A 25,508-nucleotide genomic window follows, 5' to 3' on the forward strand; every position below is an offset into this window, starting at 1 on the left:
AGTGTGGGCCACAGACCAGCAGCAGGGACCTCGCCTGGGAGATAGAAATGCAGAATTCCAGACCCCACCCAGGAGCTACTGAATCCAGTCTGCATTTTAACCAGATCCCTGGATGATTCATGTGCACATTAAAGTTTGGGAAGCTCAGGGCTAGAATTTAGAAGCTCCGCCTTTGGTTTCCTGAAGTGTATGGAGTGCCTGCTGAGGGCCAGGCACCTTTGCAAGTCTGTAGGGCAGACATGGTCCTTGCCCTCATTTGAAGGAGTGGAAGGAAACTGAGGCTCCTTGGCCAGGATGGGGCCCAGCTATGCTCAGTAGCTCTGCTAAGGCCAAATCAAGGGAGGCGTTTGTTTAAACTGTTGGAAGATAAAGGGTAGCACTTCTATCCGAGGAGTCTGAGACGTGGTGTGGGGGGACGTTCTTGCCTGGAAAGCCCTAGTGGGCTCCTGGTTAGCTTCCCTTCTGCAGAGCAGTGCGGAGGGGGCCTGGATGCTAAGCAGCCATGATATTTGGATGAGCTGAGCCAGAGCTTGAGGCCAGGTTTACCAGCGGCCTCTGGTGCTGAGAACAGCTCATCGAAGGTGGGGTTTGTGGGGCTGGTGGTTCCAGATGGTTCTAACTGGTCTCAGCTGATCCTAGTTAATTCTTCTGAGTCCTTCTGAGGCTCTGAAGCAAGCTGACCATGTGTAGACTGAGGAAGGTGCCAGTGAGGAGGTGGAGGCACAAACAGGCTTACCCCAGTAGGGCTGGGATTAAGAGATTCCTTCTCCTCTCTCCCATGTGCCCACTGCATGTCGTCATCCGTGTGCCTTCATGGGGTTATGAGTGTACGGGTGTGCTTTGAAGATGGCACGGCGGGGTCCAGAGGGCGCAGCCCAGGCCTCACCTGGCCTTTGCAACAGGCCTCCCATGCTGGCCTCTTGCTCAGCTGAGGCCTTTGCTGCCCCTGTTGGAGGCCAGCGCTGACCTGAAGAAGCCTTACCCACCCCCATGCTACTGGCTCTGTGTGTGGGGGTCAGTGTAGAATAGGGGATAAGAGCAGGGCCTGGGAAAGGAAATGGGTACATATAGAAAGAGAAAGAGAGCTCTAACTACAGATCATACAATTCACTGTGTGATGTGGACAGCTCAGTGGTTGTTAGCACACTCACCATTGTACAGTCATCACCACAGCCGATCGTAGGACATTTCCATCACCCCGAAAGAAATCCTGTACCCAGTAGTACTCACTTTCCTGTCTCCCCTTACCCCTAGAAACAACTAATCTTTCTATCTGTGGATTTGCCTATTCTGGACATTTCATATAAATAGTCATAGACTGTGTGGTGTTTCATGTTTCATGTGGCTTCTTTGATTTTGCATGTTTTCAAGGTTCATCTGTGTTGTAGCATTCATCAGATCTCCATTCCTTGTTGTGGCGGAATAATATAACATTCTTCTAAATACATATATACATACACACACATATATATACACACATATATATACACATATATATAAAATACATTTTGTTTAACTGTTCATCAGTTGATGGACATTTGGGCTGTTTCCACTTTTTGACTATTATGAATAATGCTGCTGTGAACACTTGTGCTCAGCTCTTCGTGTGGTTGGGGCAGGTTTGTTTTGCATTCTGCCCCTCTACTAACTTGCTGTGGGACCTTGGGCAAACTGCTTCAGTTCTCAGAGTCTTGGTTTTCTGAGAGTTTCTGGGAATTGGGGACACTGGTATCCATCTCAGAATATTGTTGAGAATAGTGCCTATAATTTACCGAGTGCCTTTAACTTAGCATGGCAGTCACTTTACATATGTTCTGTCATTGAGGTCAGCCCCGCACGGGGCATGAGAGGATTTATTTCACAATTAATGGGAATCAGTGCTAAAATAGGCTAACACACTGCCTTGTTATAACAAATCACTTGGTGGCTTGATGGGTTCTCTTTGCAGTGTGCATTCAGCGGGGAGAGCTCCCCCACCTCCTCTATACCCTTAGCCTTTTCACATTTTTTTAGGGACATATTTCTTATCTATCCTTTTATATATTCTTTTTTTTTTTTTTTTTTAAAGATTTTATTTCTTTATTTGACAGAGAGAGAGCACAAGTAGGCAGAGTGGCAGGAAGAGGGAAAGGGAGAAACAGGCTCTCCGTTGAGCAGGGAGCCCGATGCAGGGCTTGATCCCAGGACCCTGAGATCATACCTGAGCCAAAGGCAGATGCTTCACCGACTGAGCCACCCAGGCACCCCTCCTTTTGTACATTCTTAAAAATGCTTAAATATACATAGAGAAAAGCTTCTGGAAGAGCTGCCTCGTGGTTTCATCATTTCTGTTTTCCCTCTGCCATGAGATTAGCATGTTCCAGATAGGGTTTGCTCCTTCCTCCTGGATTCCAGAAGAATTCATGGGATAGAGCCCCAAGTAACTCAGAAGGGATGTTTCATGTGAGCAAACACTAAACCTTTAATCTGTGAGCCACTGAGATTTGGGCGTCGTTTGTTACTGTACCATAACCCAATGAGAGCTGATCAATATTACAACAGTGAGAAGTGGGTTCTATTGTTTCCATTTTATGAAGGGACCGAGGCCCAGAGAGGTTCAGTAACTTTCTTTCGTTTCTTCAGAAAGTGGCAGGAGGATGCTGCAAGTCCTCCACCCAGTCATTCTGGCTCTCAAGCCTGTGTTCTTAAGAAGATGGCAGTACGAGGGCTGTGTTTGGTGAATGATGAGTAATCCAGTGTGGACAGAACACCTGGTGTGTTCATGATGTAAGACTAGTAGTGTAGGTTTGGGGCAGATTCTGGAAGCCTTGAATGCTGTGAGTTGTGAGGATTCCTAGTGCCAGATGGGATTGTAATCTCTACCTTTTTGCCCACAACCCAGCTTCTTCCAGAGCTTGCTCGGCTTGTCCCAAGAACTATTGGGAACGGCTTCCTGGGGAAAGGCAGTCACTTGTGGGGACTGTAAATTGTCTTCCTTCCAATGATTGCTGAAATGCCTCTCCTCTAGAAAGTCTTCCCACTCTGGCAGGAGTAGAGTGAATGACTTTTCCCTGACCACCCCTGATAAGTGTAGGAACCCCTCCTTCCCCAAATGCATTTACTCTGCATTCAGAGTTCTTTGTCCTCAGTTGACGTTTTGGTTCTGCCTTTTTGCCTTCTCCCTGCGTATTTGTCAATATGGCTTTCGGTTGTAAACTCCCAGAAGGTAGCACTTGCATCTACGATAAAATCTTGCTATGATTTTATTTGCAACCAAGTATAATTCAGTATTGAAATCGTTCTTCTTAAAACCCAAGCACTGCCTCTACTTCCAGTGCTGTATTAATTACTCCTCAGTTCCCATAGTACTGTGTGTATATCTCTGTCCTTGAACTATTGTATGTTGTAATTATAACAGCTTGTGTTATAATTGCCCATTTACTTGTCTGTCTCCCCAGAGACTGGGAGTTTCAACAATGTCTGGGTTTAATTCATCTGTATTATGAGTCTCCCGCATAGGCCCTGGCACTGAATAGGCACTTGGTAAGAGTTTGTTGAATGAATGACAGTTACTTATCTGTTATCTCTCCCTCCCCCTCCACCAACTGTAAGCTCCTTAAGGACAAGTCTTCTTCTACTCTCCAAGGCCAGGAAAAGCATGGGATAGGAAATGAGCTCAGTAAACGCATATTTCATCGGACAAATGAGAATAGTATTTCCTTCCAGGGGCAGAACTCTTTAGAGTTAGAAAGCACATTCAGATACTTTACTCTCAATTCTCTCAAAATCTTTAGACTCTCCCTCTCCAGTGTTCTCAGATTGTTATCATGTGCCTTTTGCCTTCCTAGCTCCCATCAATTTCACTCTGTGTCTTTATGACCTCTCCCTCTTCACCCTTCGTATCCTCTTGGAAAAAGTTCTGAGGAATTCACATACAGCTCTCTCCTCTCATCCCTCCAATGTAAAGCAGCCTAAAGGGCAAATTCCACTCTGGTCTGCATTGAACTAAGATCATTCTCCCACTTCACAGCTTTGCCGTCTTGGGCAGGTTCATTAACCTCCCTGAGTCAACTTCCATTTCTGAAAATCGAGACAATAGTGGTTGGGAGGATTAAATGAGGTAACGTAGGTTGAGCTCTGGGAGCTCAGTAAGTGGGAGTTCCTGTCTTTATGTGGAAGGGTGGAATTTGAGACATCATTAAGCCCGTGGAAAGGAATTGTGGCTTAAAAACAAACATGGGGTGGGGGTTACTTTGTTCTGAGATCTCCCTTCCCTGTGAGCTGCTACCTCTGCCCCAGGCAAGCCAAGGCCTCAGCACTTGGGTCAGCACCACGGACAGTTCCCAGCACGTAGGGCTATTCAGTTCCTGTTCTGTAATGGGTCTAAGAGCCTTTCAATTCCAAGTCACAACTTCATTTTATATACCATCAAGAGAGATAAAATATGTCAGAATTTAACTGACTTGCCATTGGTTGTTATTCGTATCTTAATTTCAGAGGTCTTGAAAATGTGTGTCTTAGAATCAAAGAAATAATGACAATATATGAAAGGTGGTATTAGTGAGCCATTGGCCAATGACCCTTGAAGAGGTTAATTTTAATAGCCAGCATTTATTGAATGCTTACTGAGTTCCAGGCCTTTTTCACCTCTCCCTCTTCTGTCTTGGGTGCTGTCTGCCCTTCATACATTTACTTAGCAAATGTTACATTTGGGGAATATAAATGTGAGCCAGATAGACAGTTAATCAGCAGTTTTCCCACCATCCTTCTTCCCAAAATATTTTAGTTCTGAGCCTCATTTTTTCAGGACGTTGCTTCCTGCTGAAGGATAATCTATGTTAACCTTTCCAGTCTACATCATGTTTAATCCATTTAAAAAGCATTTTAGGGGCACCTGGGTGGCTCAGTCGTTAAGCGTCTGCCTTCGACTCAGGTCATGATCCCAGCGTCCTGGGATCGAGCCCTGCTTCGGGCTCCCTGCTCAGTGGGAAGCCTGCTTTTCCCTCTCCCACTCCCCCTGCTTGTGTTCCCTCTCTCGCTGTGTCTCTGTCAAATAAATAAATAAAATCTTAAAAAAAAAAAAGGACTTTAAATACATACCCTTAATGACCCAGCAATTTCACCCCCAGGTTTGTGCCCATAAAAAAGTGCACAATGGTCAACAAAAGACACATACAAGAATGTCTTTGGCAGAGCTTTTTATAATATCCCCAAACTGGAAACTACCCAAATGCTCATCAGCAGTATAGTTTTGATGTGTAAGACAATAAAGCTATGAGAATGAATGAACTTCATTAAAACAATCAGTGTGAATGAGACTCAAAAACAGAATGTTGAGTTAAAGAAGTCGACATTGGAGAATATATAGTAGATGATTCTATGTATACAAAAGTGTGAAAGAGCCAAAACCAACCTGTGGTGTTAGAAGTCAGGATGATGCTGGGGCGCCTGGGTGGCTCAGTCGTTGAGGGGCTGCCTTCAGCTCAGGTCATGATCCCAGGGTCCTGGGATTGAGCCCCGCATCAGGCTCCCTGCTCGGCGGGAAGCCTGCTTCTCCCTCTCCCGCTCCCCCTGCTTGTGTTCCCTCTCTCGCTGTGTCTCTCTCTGTCAAATAAATAAATAAATTCTTAAAAAAAAAAAAAAAAAAGGATGATGCTGCTCTTGGAGAAGTAACCATGGCTCGTGAGGGGCTTCTGGGGCATTGGCAATGTTCTGTTTCTTGATCTGGGTGCTGGTTCCATAGATGAGTGCACTTTGTAATATTTATCAAGTTATACACTTAAAATTGTACATCATATAATTGTACACTTTTCTGTATATATATATCACACTTCAGCAAACAGGTTTTTTTTTAAAGATTTATTTATTTATTTATTTATTTATTTATTTATTTATTTATTTAATGGGAAGGGCAGAGGGAGAGGGAGAGAGAGTCTTAAGCAGACTGTGTGCTGAGTGCAGAGCCCAATGTAGGGCTCAGTCTCACAACCCTGAGATCATGACCTGAGCCGAAACCAGGAGCCGGACGCTTAAGTGACTGCGCCACCCAGGCGGCCCAAACAGTTGTTTTTAAAAGCATCTTTCTCCAGAAGAGAAGGGGATGGTGAGAATTTTATATGCAGGATGATTGGCAAGACATTTGGGGGTAGTTGGTCACATGGGATGTTTGGAATTACCTGAATTATTCAGTGTGAATGGAATGGAGAGCACATTGGAGAAAAGGGAAAAAATAGGCTGAGAATGTAGATTGGGACCAGATCCGAAAGGAAGTGTGTGTTAAGGTCTTTGGAATTTATTCTGCAAGCATTGAAGTACGATTGGAGGTTTTTAATCAAAGAGATGACATATTCAGGATTGAGTTTTAGAAAGTTCATGCAGGCCACAGAGTGGGGAACTGACAGAAGAGAATGCTCTGGTGCTGGGACACAGTAGGGGCTGACCACCTGACCAAGCATTCGAGGCTCCTGGGGATCTTCTGAAATTACAGATTCACAGACCTCCACCCTAGGCCTACTGAACCAGAATCTCCAGGAGAGGGGACAGAGAAATCTGGGTTTTAGCCAAGTTCCCAGTGTATTCCAAACTGTCGGACCAACACTGACCTCCAGGTGGGTGTTTGGGAGCCTCTAAGTTAGTTGACTCTTGCAGCAGTCCAGGCAAGAAAAGGCCTAGGGGGTGAGCTAAGGCTGTGACCCTGCTGATGCAGAGTAGGACTGAATTTGAGTCCCCAGAAGGAGGCATGGTGACACAGTTTACTTAATTAACAAACACTTATATGTCATTTACTAAATAGCACTTACTGTGTGCCAGACCCTGTTCTAAGTGGTTTTTTTTAATACCAAATATTAACTCATTTAATCCTCATAAAAATGTTATGAGGCACTTACCGTATTTTCTCCATTTCTTTGAAGAGGAGGCAACAGAGAGACAGAGAGGTTAAGTAACTTGCCCAAGATTCACATTACTAATAAAGTGACCAGGGCCAGCTCTACAGCTCAGACCATCAGGCGCCATTGTCCATGGTTTTAGTCACTAGGCTTTGCTGCTTCTTGAACATGCTCCAGAAATAGTGGCAAATGGCTGTTTAAGGTGAAAGGGGCTGAGAGGTTGGCAGTGAAGAGACCTGAATTCTAATTTCAACATAGTCATTGACTCATATCCCTCTGTAGACCTCAGTTGCCCCTTTACACAGGAAGGCATTAGTCTGGATGACCCCTAAGTTCCCTCCAAATGGAATCTTCTCTGATTTTAATGGAAGGCAGATTTTGACAGCTCTGGAGAGAAGAGGGGGAGGTAAAGGGCCCTCAATCAGGGTTTATGCTTCCTCGGCCTGTTTTTGGAGACACAGCCAGAGGCAACATCAGGGCTCAGGAGGTCTGAGTTCCTGCATGTCATCTCAGCCTTGATTTTCAGATGAGTCTTAAGGCTTGGGCAAGGGAGACATGTGAGGCTGAAGTCACTTGGAATAGCTAGGCCAGGGAGAAGTTGACCATAGAGGAAGAAGAGGCAGCAGCTTCCAGGGTGTTCATCTTGGAGGAACAAGAAGGGCGGTGCTAGTGGGCAGGGGAAGCAGTGAGTCCCAGGGACCGTGGTACTTCTCCGATCCTGGTTTAAAATAACAGACTGACCCAGAGCTCTTGTGTCCAGGGGACTTCACAGACTGTGATATGGATCTGTAGTGGGCCTTTCACAGAGACAAGATTACACTCTGGTCAGGGATGTGGTGAGGGGTTTTAGAGCCTGGGGACCTGGAGTAAGTTGTATGACCTCTATCAGCTTTGGGCTCCTCATCTGGAAAACAAAGCTGTGAAGACCCATCTTCGATAAAATGTCGAAGTGGAGAATAGTTGTATTCTCTCCTTCCTCTACCTCCCACCACCACATTCTTGGAATCTCTAGTGGTTAAGAGTATAGGATTTGTTTTCACACAAATCGGTTTAAAACCTAGCTCTGTCTTGTCTGGTGTAAACTTGGACAGGTTGCTGAACTGTTCTGAGCCTGGTTCCTTTTTGTAAAATGAGGATAACCAACACTTGACTCTCAGAGTTATGGTTAAATTATATCTATCTATCTAGAGCCTAGCACAGGGTAAGTGCTAAGAATAATGGTATTTACTCTAATTTTAAATTTATCATTATGGTTATTTTATTATCCTGTTCCTTATGAATGCTTGTTTTTGGGAGAAGGTACATTAAACACATTCATATTCAGGTATAAACAACTGAGTGAAACTTATGTTTTCTTTATTGGAAAATTTGCCTTTTTTGGGGGGCCTATCCTAAATATAAAGCCAATTCAATTAAACACTATTCATGGGGCTGGGCAATGTTGGGTGCTGTCCTTGGTGCTGAAGGGGAGTAAGGGAGGAATGAACTTACACTGTAGACATAGGTACCGACTAGGTTGACTGAGGACTGTGTTTCAAGGTGCAGTGGAGTAGATACTTCAGGAGAGGTGAAGATGAAGTGCCCCTGGGACTCAGGGAGTCTGATCAGGGAAGTCTTTGTGGAAGAGATGGCATTTGAGTTCTGTGGTAGAGCTTAGTGAGTTTAGTGTAGTGGTTCATTAAAAACATGGTTATTGGAGTTAGAAAGACGGTTTGGGTTCCAGCTCTGCCATTAGTAGGTATGTGTCCTTAGGAAAGTTCCTTAACCTTGTGAATTCTTATTTTCTCCTCCTATAAAATGGGGCAGTAACTATTTTGCTCACAGTTTATTATGACAATTAAATGATATGCTGCCTCTTAAAACACTGGGCACAACATCTGACACAGTGGTGATAATAATAATAATAGCCGTCTTTATCAAGTGCTCGTGGTATGCCACCGCTCACCTAGGACATCCTGAAGATTAAATGTTTGTATCATTATATTACCATATTGTTAGAGTTAATCTTCATAACAGCCCTAAGAGTTTGGTGAGTGCTGAATAAATTATAGGTGTTATTTAAAGCTTAGCTCTGGAGGACGGTTAGAATTTTGATAGAGAAGGTGAGGAAGGGAGGAAAGTCAAGGAGAGAAAACCATGGTGAGGAGTTACTGAGGATGTACCCAGAGCGAGGTGCCTGGGGCTGGGGTGTGAAGACTATGGGGGAGACCAGTAGCAGATGGGCTGGGAATCAGATAATGGAGTCTTGCATGCCTGGATGCAAAGGTTGAACCTAATTTGGCAGGCAACGGGGAGCCATTCTAAGGTTTTAAATAAGATCATGGCATGATTGAAGTGATTTACTTATAAATTTATATTTCACCTTCATTTACATTATAGAATTAATACATTTAACTATAAAAAAATTCAGAAGTCATAGAAGCATACAAAAGAGAAATAAAACTTTCCCAGTGTGCTGGTTGGAGTATAAATTGGTACAACTACTTCGGCAAGTCATTTTGCAGCTGAACAAATGCTTGCCCTATAACCCAGAAGTTCTGTTTCTAGGTATATTTCTGAGACATGCGTGTGAATCTTCCCTAAAGGCCAAGCATCGAAGTAATCATAGCAACATTATTCCTAATAGCCCCATACTGGGAAAAAGAAAAACCCTAAACAGTACAATGGATAAATAGGTTGTGGTATATTCACACAGTAGAATACTATATAGCAGTGATAATAAGCATCTACAACTACACACGACAACGTGAGTGGATCTTATACATTCAGCATAACACTTAGCAGAAGAAGCCAGCTCCCCCCTCCCCAAAGGGCCATTCTCTGTTTATAAAGTTCAAAAACAGGCAAAACTAGTATTTGGCGTTAGAGATCAGGATAGTGGCTACCCTTGTGGAGTGAGAGAGACCCGGAGATGGGGCACAGTGGGCTTCAGGGGTCCTGGCGATGCTCTGATCCTTCATTTGGGCGCTGCTTACACAGGTATGTGTGCTTTGTGAAGATTCATCAAGCTGTACGCTTTGGGCTTGTGCACTTTTCTGTATAGATCTTGTAGTACTTAGATTTGAAAGTTACAGAAACACATCTTTCATCCCCCTCTTCTGACAGTCTTTCTCCCTACAGCTATTCCCCATTAACAGTTTGGTTCATATCCTCCCAGATTTCCTCCCAAATATATATAAGCTATCTATAGCTTTACAAAAATGGTATTATGATTTACATAGTGTCCTGCAGTGTACTTTGTTAACAATATGTTGAGGCAGTCTTTCTGTGTCACTGTATGTGTGGATCTAGATGATTCTTTTTTTAAAAAAAGATTTTATTTTAAAATAATCTCTGCACCCAACGTGGGGCCCGAACTCACAACCCTGTGATCAAGAGCTGCATGCTCTACTGACTGAGCCAGCCTGCCCCCCCCCCTGCAGATGATTCTTTTTAACTGTTGCACAGTATTTTATTGTGGGGATGTGTCATTTAGTAAACTGGTTCCCTGTTGATGGACAGTTAATTCCAGCATTTCATTGGTGTAAATGATACATGGGGAACCTCTTCATGCATATCTTTGTGTACTTTTGTGACGGTTTGTGTAGAATAAATTAGTAGGAGTGGAGTATCTTTGTCTCAAGTGATAATTTAAGATGGTTAGTCTCTTAATGACTTGTTGGGTGGGTGGGTTGGATCAGGGAGACCAGTTAGGAGTCTGTTGACATAGTTTAGACTTGAGGTGTAGGTGGTTGGCTGTGAAAATGGACAAGAAAGGGGAGAGATAAGAGCTATTACAGGCAAAGACCTTATAAGACCTGCCGTTTGATGAGAAAGGGGAAAAGTCAGAGAGGTCCTGAGGGGGTTCTGAGTCTGGGTGGCTGAGTTGATTGCGGGAAGTAGGACCAGGGATGGGTTTAGTTTTGGCCAGGTTGCATTCAAGGATTCTGCTCATCATCCAGGTAGTGATGTTCAGAATGCAATTGGAAGTATTGCTCTGGCCAGAGTTAAGGGCTCCATGTTGGGGGTGGGATTCATTTGCATAGGGTGGTCCTGAGGTTGTGGGAGGGGAATGAAGTCACCAGGGGGTGAGGTCTAGAGAGAGGGAGAACCCAAGGACTGAATGGTGAGGCCCTCATGTATAGGGATGGAGGCAATGGTCAGAGGGACCAGAGGAGATTCATAAAATTTACTATCAAGGAAGCCAAAGGAGAGATCTGAAATGACTGTTGTTCAAAGGATGAAGTAATCCGTAGCCTACGTAAGTCGCCCTCCCACTGGCCCCCCAGTGGTGCTGTCATTACATTTTGTACTTGGTCTTCAAAGCACTTACCACACTTGTGATTAATCAATGTGATCATCTGTTCAGGGTCCACCTCCCCCTCTGAACTGTGAGCTCTGTGGAGGCAGGGACCATGCCACTCTCATACTCTTCTATCTCCAGCATCAGGCATGGTGTTTAGCACATAATGGTGTTGGTACCCCAAGTTGTTGTTGCTGTTTCCTGGCAGGACTCCAGCTGTTCACACTCTGCGCCCCCCCCCCCGCCCCGGTGCAAATTGGGAGAAGAGGGACTTAGGACCCCGCGGGAGAGAATTCAAGCTGTTCAGTTCAAGTTTTGGGTGCAGCAAGTGTGAGTGGGTGGCCAAAAGTGGGTCATCCAAACTCCCATTTATTTGTACATTACAGTAGCCAGCTACAGTTCGTGCCCAAAGCTTATAGGACTCAAACTCCAAGCCTCTCCAATGGGGCATTGTGAGAACTGTGGACAGTGTAGCTTCTCCTTTGCTCCCCTTACCCATCCCTTTGGAGAGCATGCCCTTCCCCATACCTGCACTCATTGTGCAGCAGCTCTTCTTATCACCACATTCATGAAGGGAATGGTGTTCCCATCATGATGCTGAAACCTACCTGTGCAAAGATTTTTGAACTTCCACTTCCTTAGGATACTGGTCAAGGCAGGTGTCTTAAGTCACATTTCCCCAAAAAGTACCCTGAGATGAGATTCGTGTGCAGGTGACGGAAGTGCCCCCACAGGAGACCGGGGAAGCAGGAAGCATGCAGGGATGTGGGATCGAGGGCAGCTCCAGCCCCCCCACCTCAGAGGGTTCCTCTGGAGCGCATGTTATGCCTCAGAGTTGTTCTGACCTGAGGTAAAGGACCTGAGTTGAGGGTTCATTCTCCTGTTCCATTTAGGCTTTGATTAAGGGCATCACGGATCATAAACCCCCAGGCACTTCTGCCTCTCGCTGTGTGGGGGCAACGTGGGCTCAGTAGCCAAAGGAAGACTGAGAAACAAACAAAAAGTTGGCAGGGAGAGGCTTTCAGAAGCCCAGTTTGGCGGTGGGGCTCACAGGAGTGGGAAGAAGGGAGATCTGTGAGGTGTGGGTGGAGTGTCAGCAATGTCTGCTACAGCAGGTCACGCCCGGGTCTTTTTCTGGGACCCGAAGGACCCAAAGCAGAGGCTGAAGCTCTCCTCTGTCTTCCATCCACGTGCGCTTTATCAGTGGAGACCAGCCCTTAGAAGCACATTTCACATCCTCATGAAGGCTTCCCACTGGACCAGAAGGCACTCAGTAGATGTTCACTGAGTGAGTTGGAAGCACCACAGTTCAGGAGCTGGGGGCTGAGATGAGGCCGTTGTACTTGGTCACGAGCAGCCGTTGGAGACTGGTTTAGGAAGCTGTGCGAATGCAGTGGAAGCCAGACTGCGAGAAACGACAGCGTGTGGTTGTCTCTGTGCTCGGAAGGAGTTTGTTGGTTGAAGGCGGTGGTGGAAGAAGCGAGGCCTTGAGCAGACTTGCAGGAGGAGTGGAAAGAAGCAGAAGATGGAGAGGTGGCAGTTTCAAGGCCCAGAGAGGACAAATGGGAGGAGGAGTTCCTGGTGCGAGTGGGAGGAGGTGGGATGAGGAGAACAGGTGGCAGATCAGCCTTGGCCAAGAGAAGGGTTACCCTCTTACTCCGAGAGAGTAGGAGAGGGTTGAGGGGCTTGTTGAAAGGTCTGAGGATGGTGCAAGTTGGAAGTGAGAAGGAGCAAGTCAAAGAGACACATCTTTGCAGCCAAGTGGGGGAAAGGTCATTGGTTGGGGTGACTGGGTGATGGGGTAGGGAGTGTGAAAGCGTTGGTACAGTCACTTTGGGGACCTTGACTGAGTCAGCAAGAGATGGCCAGTGGAGGATCGGATGGCCAAGGGGAGATGGTGGACCTTGTTGGTGTGGTTGGGCACCACATTGGGGACTCCTGTGGTGGGGAAGGTGGCATGTTGGGGAAAATTTTGCAAGATAGTTGGTGTGAGCAAATTTGGGTAGTGTTGAAAGGTCTTACTCTGCAGTCACTGTGGCTACTTCTGTTTGCATCTACTATGTGCCGGGCTCTGTGGCAGATGTCCAACAGCTCCATGGGGTCGTGCTACCCGACTTGCCCAAGGTCGGGCCGCCAGTGGTTGCAGAGCTGGAACTCTGTGCCTGCCCCGACTGATTGTGACCCCAGCCTCACCTGAGGCCCATATGGGGTGTTTGGATGTGAAATGCTTTGGTGCTGCAGAATGCCACACGGATGTGAAGCACACCTTTCCAAGCCTCCTCCTTAGCCCCCGTGGGGACTGAGTTGCGTCATGCTTTGGTTCTCCCTCTTCCAGGAGAAATGTGTCAGACCCTGGTGGGCGGGGACAAACCAGTGTGAGTCTCTAGAACAGGGCTCTGTGGGGAGGTAGAAAGCCCAGGCAGGTGTCTGCAGCCTGCCCGCAGGGTGCCAGGTTCTGGGTTTGTATCTCCAGTGTGGGGGAGTGGGGTTTGTCCCTGGACCTGTGTCTGCGCTGTGTGTGTGGGAGTTGGGGGCCATCTCTCTGTGCTTGTGAGTCTGTGCTTCTCAGTGAGCATGTGCGTGGTTTTGAATCTTACTCTGTCTTAGCACCTGCTACACACAGAGGCACATAGAAGTGGTTGGGTGGGTTGCAGATACAGCTTAGGGAAAGAACAAATGGTGGGATGAAGGGAAGCAGAGAGACGGGGACACACGTGTTCCCCCACGTGTTCAGAAACACCCAGGTGACACACACACAGAGAAATGCACAGTGTCCGTTTCTCTGTGTGCTTTCTTGAGTGGGTTGGCGTATACTTCTTACGGATGTGCATCTGTGTGTATGACTGGCACATACCCAGTTAGCCTCCGAAACACAGAAGGATAGGTATATGGAGACTCGTGGAAACACACAAATAAAAACGCTCAGACATACATTAGCGTACTCTGTGTCTTTGCATATTTATTCCTGCGTGTTTCTGTGTTACCGTGTGTTTTTCTGAGTGTGAACATCTGTGTGCCTGAATAATGCAGATACATGTGGGAGACAAACGTGGGCACACACTGAGAAACACACACACAGTGTGCGTGTGTGTGTGTGTGTGTTTGTGTTTGTGTGTGTTTCAAAGTCAGGGAGGGAAGGAGGAGGGAGGCCAGGAGAAGGCCAGTGGGAGGGTCCTGGTCTTGCTCTGCTTCCTGGCACACAGACCCAGGTCCCCTTACCTCTTGGGGAGCAGGATGATGGGGTTTGGGTGACACTGCTTTGCTCCGGTGGGTTGGCCAGCCAGCACTGAGGAAGCCCCTGAGGTATATGAGTTCATTCCAGACTTCGTAGAGACATGGGGAAGATCCCCCTAAAGATCTGCCTCACCTCCAGTACACCCGCAGTCTGCAGGGGGGCAGGAGATGTAAAACTCACCCTGGTCACCAGGCTGTGGAGCAAGGAGCAAAGAGACCCTCCTGGGGTCAATTCCTGGTGCCGTCATTCCCCCCCCTCCCCTTTCTGGCTCTATGGGTGTGGACAAGTGGCTTAACCTCTGTGTCTTGTGTCCTTGATGCCCTTGAGTCTGGGAGAACAGACTCATCTACCTCATGGGGGTTGAGGATTAAGACCACTCTCAGGGCAGACATCCGTTCATCCAGCAGTTATTAATTGAGCACCTACTGTGGCTGGACCCTCTTCTTGGCCCTGGGGCTTCAACAGTCAACAAAGCAAAGTACCGTGTCCTGAGTTCACCTGCTATGCGGAGGAAGCTGGTCGATAAACCAGTAATGCCACAGACATGTCTGGGGTGGTGTTGGGAAGAAAGCCAGAGCAGGGTGATAGGACAGAGAGGGGCAGGGGGCGGTAGGGGCCAGAGAATGGTCAAGGAAGGCCTTGGCTAAGATGACGTTTGATCACAGAGTGGAAGCAAAGGAGTGAGCTACTGGCAGAGGAGAGGGTGTTTGAGGGGAGGGGATAGCAAGGGCAGAGAGCCATTTGTTTTAAGTCTGTTGTTCTCCCCATTTTACAGTGGAGGAAATGGAGGCACAGAGAGGCTGAGTGATTTGCCCAAAGTCTCGCAGCCAGTGAGAAAGAGATCCACATTTGAACGTGGGCAGTCTGGTTTCAGAGCCACTGGTCGAATTGGTGGTCCTCAATCAGGGGTGACTCGCTCCCCCCACCCCAGGGGATATTTGGCAATGTCTGGAGACATTCTTGATTGCCCCACTGGACCGGAGGGTGCTACTAGCATCGAATCGATGGAGGCCAGGGATACTGATAGAACTTCCACGATGCACAGGGCGCCCCGACAACTCAGCGGGATCCCGTCTAAAACGCCAGTTGTTGCTGAGGTGGGGAAAACCTGGTCCGGATCCATGCAAAGCACTCAGCAGAGTATGACACATAGTAGGTGCTCAGTAAAGAGTAGCTGAAGAGGAGGAGAAATGATCTGTAGAGAGTTGCAGGGGAGTGTTGAATTCAACAGGGAGAAAAGGGACCTGTAAATGAATCCGTCCATTTACAGGACTCCTGTGATGCTGCTTGGTGGGTGGGTATGAAGGGCAGGGCCGCCCCAGGGAGGGGGTACAAGTGAGGCAGGTGGTAGGAGGAGTTTGGTGGGCTGGAGGGGGCGGGGCGACACTGGGCAGCCACCAGCCACTGTAGCACTAACCAGACGACTTGTCTCTCTGTCCCTTCCCGCCCTGTGTCTCTCTCCCCATCTCTCTTGGCCTCTCTGCCCAGAAGGGGACAGCCGGAGGCTGAAGGGGGCCATCCAGAGGAGCACGGAGACCGGCCTGGCGGTGGAGATGCCCAGCCGGACCCTGCGCCAGGCCAGCCACGAGTCCATTGAGGACAGCATGAATAGCTACGGCTCAGAGGGCAAGTGAGTGTGGGGCCCGGCCCGCTGCCAGCCCTCCTGGCTCTCGCAGCCCCTGTGGTGTGGGGTGGGAGGGGCTGAGCAGCGCCAGCCAGGAGGCCTGGCTCAGCCTCAGGCCAGGCGGGGCATTGGCTCAGCACTGCGGTCGTGCAGAAGGGAGGTGGTAGGGCAAGCAAGCTCCAGGGGTGCCGCAGAGCAGTGTGGGGCAGCCTCCGGTGCCTGACGGCCCCCGGGCTGCACCATCCTGGGCACATCCCTTCTCAGCACCTCAGTTTTCCCATCTGTAAAACAGGGTAATAGGGGCAGCCTCAGAGGGGCGTTGTGAGGATTCGGTGGGTTTCTATTTACAGAAAGCAGAGGACAGTGTTGGCACATGAGTGCCGTACGTCAGTGTTGGCAAAAATAAAGAAGGGGGTCGAGATGGGTTTTATCATGATGTTACTCTTTCCTCCTTACTTTCTTAGTTTCTTAAATCATGATTGGTTTTTAAAAATACATAATTAATACTGCTTGATAAGGAGTTTCACACATGTCAAACCATAAAATATTAGGTCTGACCGCCTCCTCACCAGCGTTCTCTCTCCCTGACTGTATGTCAGCACCACTGGGTTCTTGTTCCCGCTCCAGATTGCAGGCCCTGTGCCCTGAGTCAGAGTCTCTGGGAGTGGAGCTCGGAACTCCATTTTTTAAAGGTTCCCTGAGGGAAGACTATTCCAGACTGGGGGGATCTCATCTTTGTAGCAATTATGGACCTCTTTGAGAATTTTGGGCAAGTTTTGGGCCTGCTTTCCCCTGAGAAATATGTGCACATACACCCTAACACACACACAGTCCCACACATTCTCACACACATACACAGTCGTACAAACATACTCTTTTCATAATTAGAGCGGGTTCCCAGATTCCCCTAGAGCCCATCCATGGATCCCTAGCAAAGAAACTTTGCTCCCAAGTGACTTTCTTATTGTACAGATGACCAGGGCACTCAGAGAGGTTGGGGAGCTTGTCCTAGATCACAGAGCACGTTAACGGGTCTGGAACTCAGGAGTCCTGACTCCCACTGGGGGCTCATTCCATGGCAACGCGTCGCTCCCTTGTCTTGGCCATCCTCAGCCAGGGGTATGGGGGTTCTCGTCACCCTCATGAGGACACTGGGGCTTGGGGAGGTTAAAGCAGTGCTGTCCAGTACAGTGGATGCTAGGCACGTGGCTATTTAAATTAATTTAAATGGAATAAAATGAAATATTCTGTTTTTCCGTCGCGCTGGCCATATTCCAAGTGTCCAGTGACAACTCTTTGGGACAGTGCAGGTATAGAGCATCTCTGCCCTCGCAGACAGTTCTGTTGGGCAGCACTGGCTAAGTGGCTTGTCCGGGGGCAGACACCGGGGCGCGGCTGGGGCTCAGCCACCACCTTCTGCTCTTCTCCCGTTTCTGACACTGCCTCCCAGCTGGGGGTTCCTGCTGGCTGGAAGCCTTCCCACCCCCAGCCCCTCCTAAACTGGGCATCTCCGGCCTCTGTGAATGGCCTTGCCTTGGCAGATGCTGCTGTCCCACCCACTTCCTCGGGGGGCTTTCCGGAGGGCGAGAAGAGGAGGAGGACAGGCAGAAGGGAGAGGAAGAGGAGGAGGAGGAAGGGAACAACTGTTTTCTTTAACCTGAGAAACTTGGCAAGGCAACAACACTTGGAGGAAGATATTGTAGGCATCGGGGTAGCTGTGGGTCTCTGCCGAGTTCCAGAGGGTCAGGAGGTTTGGGGCCTAGTCCTGGCTCTGCCACTGACCCCCCAGATGGCCTCGGGCACATCCCTTGGCCTCTTAAGCTCCAGGAGGCTGGCCGACATCTTGTCTGTTGGTCTCGCAGGCAGCTCAGAGGGAGGGCAGCGTGGTGCAGGGAGCAAGAGCGGGGAGTCAAACCCAGAGCCCCATTTTACAGAAGGCTCAGAGACGCCACGTGACTTGTCCAGGGAGAGCAGCACAGGAGGGTGTCGTGCAGGAGAAATGAGCTGATGCCTGCACGTGACAGGTGCTTGGGAGGTGGCTCTTGTCATTTGTTGTAATGTGCTTTAAGGGACCAGAGAGTCTGAGATTCCAGGCCAGGACCCTGGAGTCAGACAGGCCTGGTTTGTGCCTCATTTCTGCTTCTTAGTAGCTGTGTGACTTTGGGGAAGTTACTTTACCTCTGTAAGCCCAGTTTCCTCATCTATGGAAAGGGGACAATAATAGCACACCAAGACTACTCTTAGAGTTGTCGTATGGATTACATGAATCAATATATGTACGAGCGCTTAGGACTGTGGCTGGCACGTAGCATGCCCTATTATTCTGTTATTACTGGCTTTGATTATTGTTGTTTGTTGTTGATTCAGCCCGTTAGTGGGGTATTTTGCTCCTTGTGGCCAGTTGCATCTTACTGGACGCAGGGAGCCACCCGCGATGCAATTGTGTCTGTAAAGTACTTAGCACAGAGCAAGCATGGGATTGATGTTGGCTGTGACATTTGTGATCATCAAAAGGTTTTGGGGTGCATATCTTGAGCCCAGATGAGGAAGGATCAGGTGGGTTGGAGGGTGCTGGTTCCAGCAGAGGGGAGAGTCTTGCCCTCCAGAGAGGGTCTGAGTCTTGATGGAGCCTAGCCAGGTTCCTCCACTCCACCTAACACCTGGGCAAGGAAGGGGCATAGAAAGGACGGGGGGGCACGTGGAGCTGTGGTCGGCCTCCTCCTTGTTCTGGAGGTATTTTGGGCACTGGTAGGACCCAGATGCCAGGCTCTGAAATAGGAGGGGGTGTGACTGTCCTCCCCTTGGGCTCCTGCCAGCCCAGCTGAGCCTTACGAGGAGCCAGCATGCTCGAGCAGCCCCTGCGAGCCCACAGCCCCTGGCGCTGCTGGATCTGTATCTGTCTGCCCGTGCCCTGGATCACTGGCATGTGTATTCCTGCAAGTGGGCACAGGGGTTTTTCTTTCAGCAAACATGATCGAGTACCTACAGTGTGCTAGACAATTGGGCTGGGCACCTGGGAGCCCCAGCCTTGCACTGACCGAGCAGCTCGCAGTGAGGTGAGAGCTGCCAAGGACAGGCGTAGAGAACTTTGGAAATACTGCATCCTCACCAGGTCTCTGGGCTGGGGAAGGGATGCGTATGGGCGGGGCCATTCTGTCAGTGAAGATCCTTGGGCTCCAGACTGCCTCATATTAGCTGACAGTGACATCAGGGCTTGCTGTTCCAAGTGTGGCCCCCAGTCCAGCAGCATCGGCATCCCCTGGGGGCTTGTTAGAAATGCCGTGTCGGCATCCCCAGGGGGCTTGTTAGAAATGCCGTGTCGGCATCCCCTGGGGGCTTGTTAGAAATGCAATGGCTCCACCCCAGACCTACTGCATCCGAATCTGAAGCTTTACAAGCTCTCCGGGTGGTCCGTGTGCACATGGAGGTTGAGAGGCCCTGGCCCAGTGGGAGTAATGTTCTAGAGCTAAGCCTCATAGAGCACTTGCCATGGGCAGGCACCGTGCAAAGCGCCTTTATATATATTGGCCCATTTAATCCTCACAGCAACCCGATGACACTGAGCCTGTGAATGTCCCCATTTTACGGACGAGGACACAGAAGCCAAAAGAGGTTAATTAACTTGCCCAAGGTCACTCAGCCAGTAAGTAACTTCAAATGCCAGGCTTCAAATCTGGGCCTTGGAATCTGCCCTTCACCTTTACACTTGATTCTTTCCCTCATTTAATGGTTGTGTCCATCAAGATTTCGGGAGGTAGACGCTTCCAGCGTGGTGTGGTGGCTCAGTGAGTCCCTTCAGCTTTTCCCTCCCTAGATTTCAGCAGGTGGGACTGGTCCTGGTGTGTCTCCTGGGGCTGGGGAAGGGCTTTCCTTCCCTGAGCCCCTTTCTGCCTGGTTGAAAATTGGAGTTCTCTGTGTTAAGGATGGAAGGAAACAGCTGTGGGTTTGGCAGAGCCGAGCCACTCCTCACTCTTGCCTGGATGCACGCAAGCCTCCCTTTTGGTCGAAACTCCAGTCTGTCATTCAGCACGCACTTCCGCTGACCCCTGCCAACCTGCGCCAGGCCCTGGCCATGTGCCCCCAGCTCCAGCGCCCTGAGCCTCTCACGCTCCCCTCCGTCTCCCCTGCAGGTCTTCGCTTCCTCTACCTGGCACTGCCCTTCCCACCTCTCCTCCCTCTGACTCATTCCTCTTCCAGATCTCAGCTCAGAACTGGCACATAGGCTTCATCTCCTGTGCCAACTCCAGTTAATTGATAGTAGCTCCCTGGGCTGCTGTGTGGAAAAGGATTCTGGAGCCTCATCCAGCCTTGGCAGGGGTGTGGAGGTTGATTAGCAATGTCTGCCTGGGTGTGGGCAGACGAGGGGGAACGGTAAGGGCTGTGAATCCTCTGGCTGCATTAGCAGCTTCCGCGGCCTGTTCTGCCCTCCACAGCACCCACCCCTCGGTCGTGATGGTCACGGGTGTGTTTGTCTGTCCCACTAGGCACCGAGTTCAGTGCCTGCCCAGCCTAGGACCTGGCCTACAGGTGACATTTTGCAAATTTTGGTGGATAATGGGTAGGTGCTATGAGCAGAAGCACCCCCACATCCACTCCTTCCAGCCCTTTCTCAGCCTCCATCACGCAGAATCAGGGCCCCAGCATCCTCTCTGGGTGCCAGAAGCTCTTGAAGCTGGCTCCCACAGCCCCTCCTGCTCCTTCCCTCTGTCCCTCGTTGTCCTGCGGTGTCTGGGTCACCGACATCCAGTTCCCTGGGCGTCTGGGTCACTGTGACCACCGCACCTGGGCTTGGGGTCACGTCTTTGCCAAGGCTGTTTCCCTAATCACCAAAGGCCCCAGAGGCCCGGTGGGTGGCTGGGACCCCCTTTCTCTTGCCCACCTCTGCTCTGTAATGGTCCATACCTGAAGGACAGCCTGTGACTACATGTGGCTCTGGGCCAGGAGACCTGGGGGGGGGGGCGGTCCGTTTTGTAAGCACTCGTATTTATGGTACATTTGACTGTGCCAGAGTGAGTTCTCAGAAGTTCATCTCGTTTAGTACTAACAACGGCACTGAGGGGTATCCTGTTTATTCCTGCCCCACCCAAATGGAAACCCAGATTCCAAGAGGTGAAGAATGTACCTCCACAGCTCCAAGCCGGGGGTGAGGTGGGGTGTGGTCAGGATTCAAATCCAGCGCCCAGAGCCCGGACAGTAACCCCTCCCCCTCCCCCGCCCCGTGCTGCCCTGGGCAAGGCGAAGATCCCCCCAGGGCGCGTAGACACAGCAGAGCAGAGTGGTTAAGCAGATGCTCTCTGGAGCCAGACTGCCAGTTTCCAGCAGAGTGATCTTGGGGTTGTGTAACATTTCTGTGCCTTGGTTTCCCTTTCTGTTATTTATTGGATGGATAAAAAAGTAAATCAAATCCCCGGCATCATGCCCATGAGCCACACTCATGTGCTTGGGGGCAGGTTTGGAAACGTCTGGATGCTTGAGAAGCGGGAGTCGGGCTTGTGGATTCTGTGTCTCCTGGCATACAGTCAATTCTGCGACACCGCTTGTTTTGAAAACGTGAATTTGTTCCAACACAGTTGAAGTATTAGGGAGTAGCTTGAGCACAATACAGATTTCGCCTTTGCTCAGGTGCGTTTCGTCCATGAGAAACACGAGGGGAACGCAGAAAACTGCACCCACATGGGAGTAAACCAGACACCCCTCAGCTCCCCCTGCTCCCGCAGCTCCTGCCCTGTGTCCCGTCCACACCGGGCCTTGCAACTTCCTACGCCGTTCCAGACAGCCCTCCTCCTCCACTTTGCAGCAACTCCTGGGCCGAAATCCTTCCGACACACATTTTCCACAAGCAAACTTTAGGACGTCGCCTACGTAAAGCACCGTATTTATTGTAGTCTGTATGCATTTCTTAACCGATTAATGTGTATAAAGACTGTGCTACCATTTTTACTATGTTCCCGTCTTTCTTGTGTGTGTGTCTGTGTATATGTGATACTGACGTAGTGTTTGCGTGTTGTGCCCCTAACCCTGTTTTCCCCGGAAGGTCTGTGATTTCTTCTGGAAGGATTTTGCCCTGCAGAGTGATTTTTAGGAATGTCTGTTTTGCATGATAGCAAACTATAGTGTAGTGGAGGCTCCGTAGGTCTGTGGGAGGGCAGATGGATGGGAGGAAACATGGGGGCAGACAGTGAATGGAAGAACAGAGAACCCATAAACTACTAAAACCTATCAGAGCCACATAACCTATAATCACCATGAGGGCTGTACAGCCTTTTAATTTCGGATGCAGTTGAGACAGGTGATCCATCCGGAAGAGAGAAGAGCCAACCCCCAAGTAACCCAGTTACTTCTTTAACTGTCGAGAGCACAGAAAATCCAGGGGCCAAGCGGAGCTCAAAGGTTAATACTAAAAGACAAATGGGTTTCAGCTCCACAAACAAAACTAACAAGATTTGAAATGCAGGAAATCTTATTTCACCATTAACACAAAATAAAAGGCCAGCGGCCCACGGGTTGTAATCCTGTTTCAGGCCGGTGCCTCTACCCGTGTGGCTGGCGTGTGTCCTCCAGAGGAACCACCTGCTGCAACCCTCCCCCTGTGCTCCCCCATCCCACCTACCCCCCCATGGCCTGGGCTTGGTCTCAGGCATCCAGATGCTGCACTTCCAAACAGGTCTGGAGTCAGAAGTGCCATGAAAGTACCATGGAGAGAGAGAAGAGGCTCTCCCAGGCCAGACAGCAGGTGCCAGCATCTATTCCTCAGCATATAATGTGTGCTGGGTCCCGTGCTGAGCACCCTGCCCACGCGATCTCACTGACTCTCCCCAGCAACTCAGTAAGGTGATTACGGTTTATCCCCATTTCATCCATGAGGAAACAGCAGCTCAGAGAGGTTACAAAACTTACCCCAGGTTGCACAGCACTGGAATCCAAGGTCTGTCTTAGGCCAAAGTCCAGTCTCAGTCACTGTATTTTCCCAGTTTGGGACCAGCGGAAGGGTTTGGCAGTGAACATTTATTGAGTTCCTACTGCATACAGGGCATGGTCTAAGTAGTAGTATGTGCACGGTATTTAATTCAGCAGGCTCTTTCCCACCCCTTTGCGAATGGACCCTGTGAGCAGAGATTTTTGAAACCTTTAAAGCTGGTAGAGGCTTTAAAGGCACCCACGGAACGAATGGCACACACTGTCCAAGAGGGAGGTAGGCGTGGTCTTGTGTGCAAATGAGAAGATTTAAGTGCAGAGACACCAGCAGCTTGCCAGAGATCACACAGCAAGCAGGTGAGCAGTGACTAGAACCAGCTCGGACTTTGTGTCCTCTGCCTTTTGTGCTACTCCCGGGAAGACCCCGAGGTGGAGTGAGATCTCTGGTACAGTCGGTCCTCAGGCCGGCAGGAATCTGCCACCACTTTCTTCCTTCCTCCAGCCCCATGGAGGTTGTGATAACCCGTTCAGGGTTTCTGGGGCGTCTGCCTGGTTCCTTGGCAGCCGGCGAGGCACCCTGGGATGGGAAATCAGGCAGCCTCCCAGATATTATAAACAATTACCGCTAATTACCAGGCCTGCCAGTTCCCCATTGTCTGCTCACAATCCCACCAGGAACTGAGGCGCAGACAATGATGATGTTGGAGGGAACTTTCAATTTCAGGCTGCAGAAGCCTCGCTCTGCCTGGGAGGCTGGACCCTTTAGTGACTTGGACCCCAAGAGGCACCACCGTTTCTTGGGCTTTTGGAGCCCAGACTCCCCTTACAAAGTGGAGCCTGGACCCCACAGATGGCCAGGAGCATAGGGTGGAAGAGAGACAGGGCCGAGGAGGAAGGCCCATGTCACCAGTCGTGAGAGAGTCTAGGTCTTAGCCTTGGTGCTGTTAATTAAGGATTTTTGCAAGAATACACATTTCTATCCCTAGATATTTAAGTTATTTCCTCCATACTTTCTCTGTGAGACTGTTGCATAATTGCTGAGATAATAGATTCAGAAGCCGGACTGCTTGGATTCAGTACTCCTCTGCCTGTCTTGGTTTGGCCCTCTCTCGGGTGCGGCAGGAACATATGCTTCTCTGGGGCTTGAAGGGACGCACAGAGCCTCAGAGACACAGGGTCACTTGCAAGATACCAGGCAGCCATTTCTGCAAAGCATCATGCCCTTTTCTTAGCTCCACCCAATAGGAAGGATGGGCACAGGTCCCTTCTGTTTTCAGATTCCCCAGGCCTGTGTGGGGGTTCCCCTCAGGTCTCAGCACCACCAACCCCGTCCAGGGACCCAGACCTTCCCCGAGGACCCTCCAGCATCCCCACTCTCCCCTCCTCCCTGACTTCCACTGCTCCCTCAGGCTGGGGAGTCGTCGTTGGTTTATTTGGGGACAGGACAGCCTGGTTTTTGCACATATCCCTCTAAGTCTGTTTCTTCTTGGATTTGCAACTGGAAGGCCAAGAATCTGACCGCCTTGTACTGGGTTCTTCCTTCTACTGGGTTATTACTTGTCTGAGGCAGTAGTCTGAGGCAGTGGAAGAGGGTGGCAGGGATGGTAGGAGATCATGAAAAGGAAAAGCACTCAGGCTACAGTGTCAAATTATCATTCTGCCATCAAGCCTGCCAATAACTTAAGTAGAAACCGAATTTACTGGACACCGCTCAGGCACCTCACATGGGTGAGGGAGGAACTTGAGCAGCCAGGACTGGGGGACTAGTTCGGGGCTCTTGGTGAGGCCCACGCACAGGGCTCAGTCCTCATGACTTTCGGTCTCTGGGATTCTCCTTTTTTGTTTCCCAGAGAGAATTTTTGTTTGACCGAGCTTGGGGCAGGTGTCTAAGCCATGGATCCATCAGCTCTGGCCAGGGGACAGGGGCACTGTATTTAAGTAAAGCCAGGTGCCATAACCAGCCTCTTTAATCAATGACTGAATGAAAACGTTCGTTTCTTGTTTATGCCAATTTCAGTGCAGGTGTTTCTGGTCGTTGGGCCCAGGCTCCCTTTTTCTTGTGGCTTCACCATCGTTAGGGTCCCTGATGGGGGAAGAGAAGATCATATGTGAAGTTTTTTTTTTTTCCCCTAATTGTGGTAAAATACGCAGGATACCAGCTCACCATTGTAACAGTTTTTTTTTTTTTGTTTTTTTTTTTAAGATTTTATTTGACAGAGAGAGACACAGAGAGGGAGCACCGCAGGGGGAGTGGGAGAGGGAGAAGCAGGCTTCCCGCCGAGCAGGGAGCCCGATGCGGGGCTCGATCCCAGGACTCTGAGATCATGACCCGAGCCGAAGGCAGCCGCCCAACGACTGAGCCACCCAGGCGCCCCCATCGTAACAGTTTCTTTAATTGAAGTAGAGTTGACACAGTGTGACATTGGTTTCAGGTGTGCAGCATGGTGATGGGACAACGCTGTACATTACGCTGTGCTCGCCGCAGCTTCGGTACCATCTGTCCCCATACAGCCTATTACAGTATCACTGATTGTCTTCCCTATGCTGGGCCTTTCATCCCTGTGACTTAGCGTTGCATGCAATTTT

At 49.5% G+C, this 25,508-nt stretch overlaps 1 protein-coding gene across 2 annotated transcripts in view; it reads left to right on the forward strand.

The window, feature by feature from the left end:
* The window catches only part of RIMS4 (regulating synaptic membrane exocytosis 4), a 60,735-nt gene that overhangs the window by 23,355 nt on the left and 11,872 nt on the right, over positions 1–25,508 (forward strand). Inside the window, exon 2 of one of the 2 annotated variants that reach the window (XM_032419428.1) lies at positions 15,872–16,013. In XM_032419428.1, the coding sequence (XP_032275319.1) occupies positions 15,872–16,013 (142 nt within the window). The remainder of the gene's footprint in view (positions 1–15,871; positions 16,014–25,508) is intronic. The other variant, XM_032419429.1, reaches the window with a different exon arrangement.

Source organism: Phoca vitulina, unplaced genomic scaffold, assembly GCF_004348235.1.
Source record: "Phoca vitulina isolate PV1807 unplaced genomic scaffold, GSC_HSeal_1.0 scaffold22, whole genome shotgun sequence".
Taxonomy (NCBI): domain Eukaryota; kingdom Metazoa; phylum Chordata; class Mammalia; order Carnivora; family Phocidae; genus Phoca; species Phoca vitulina.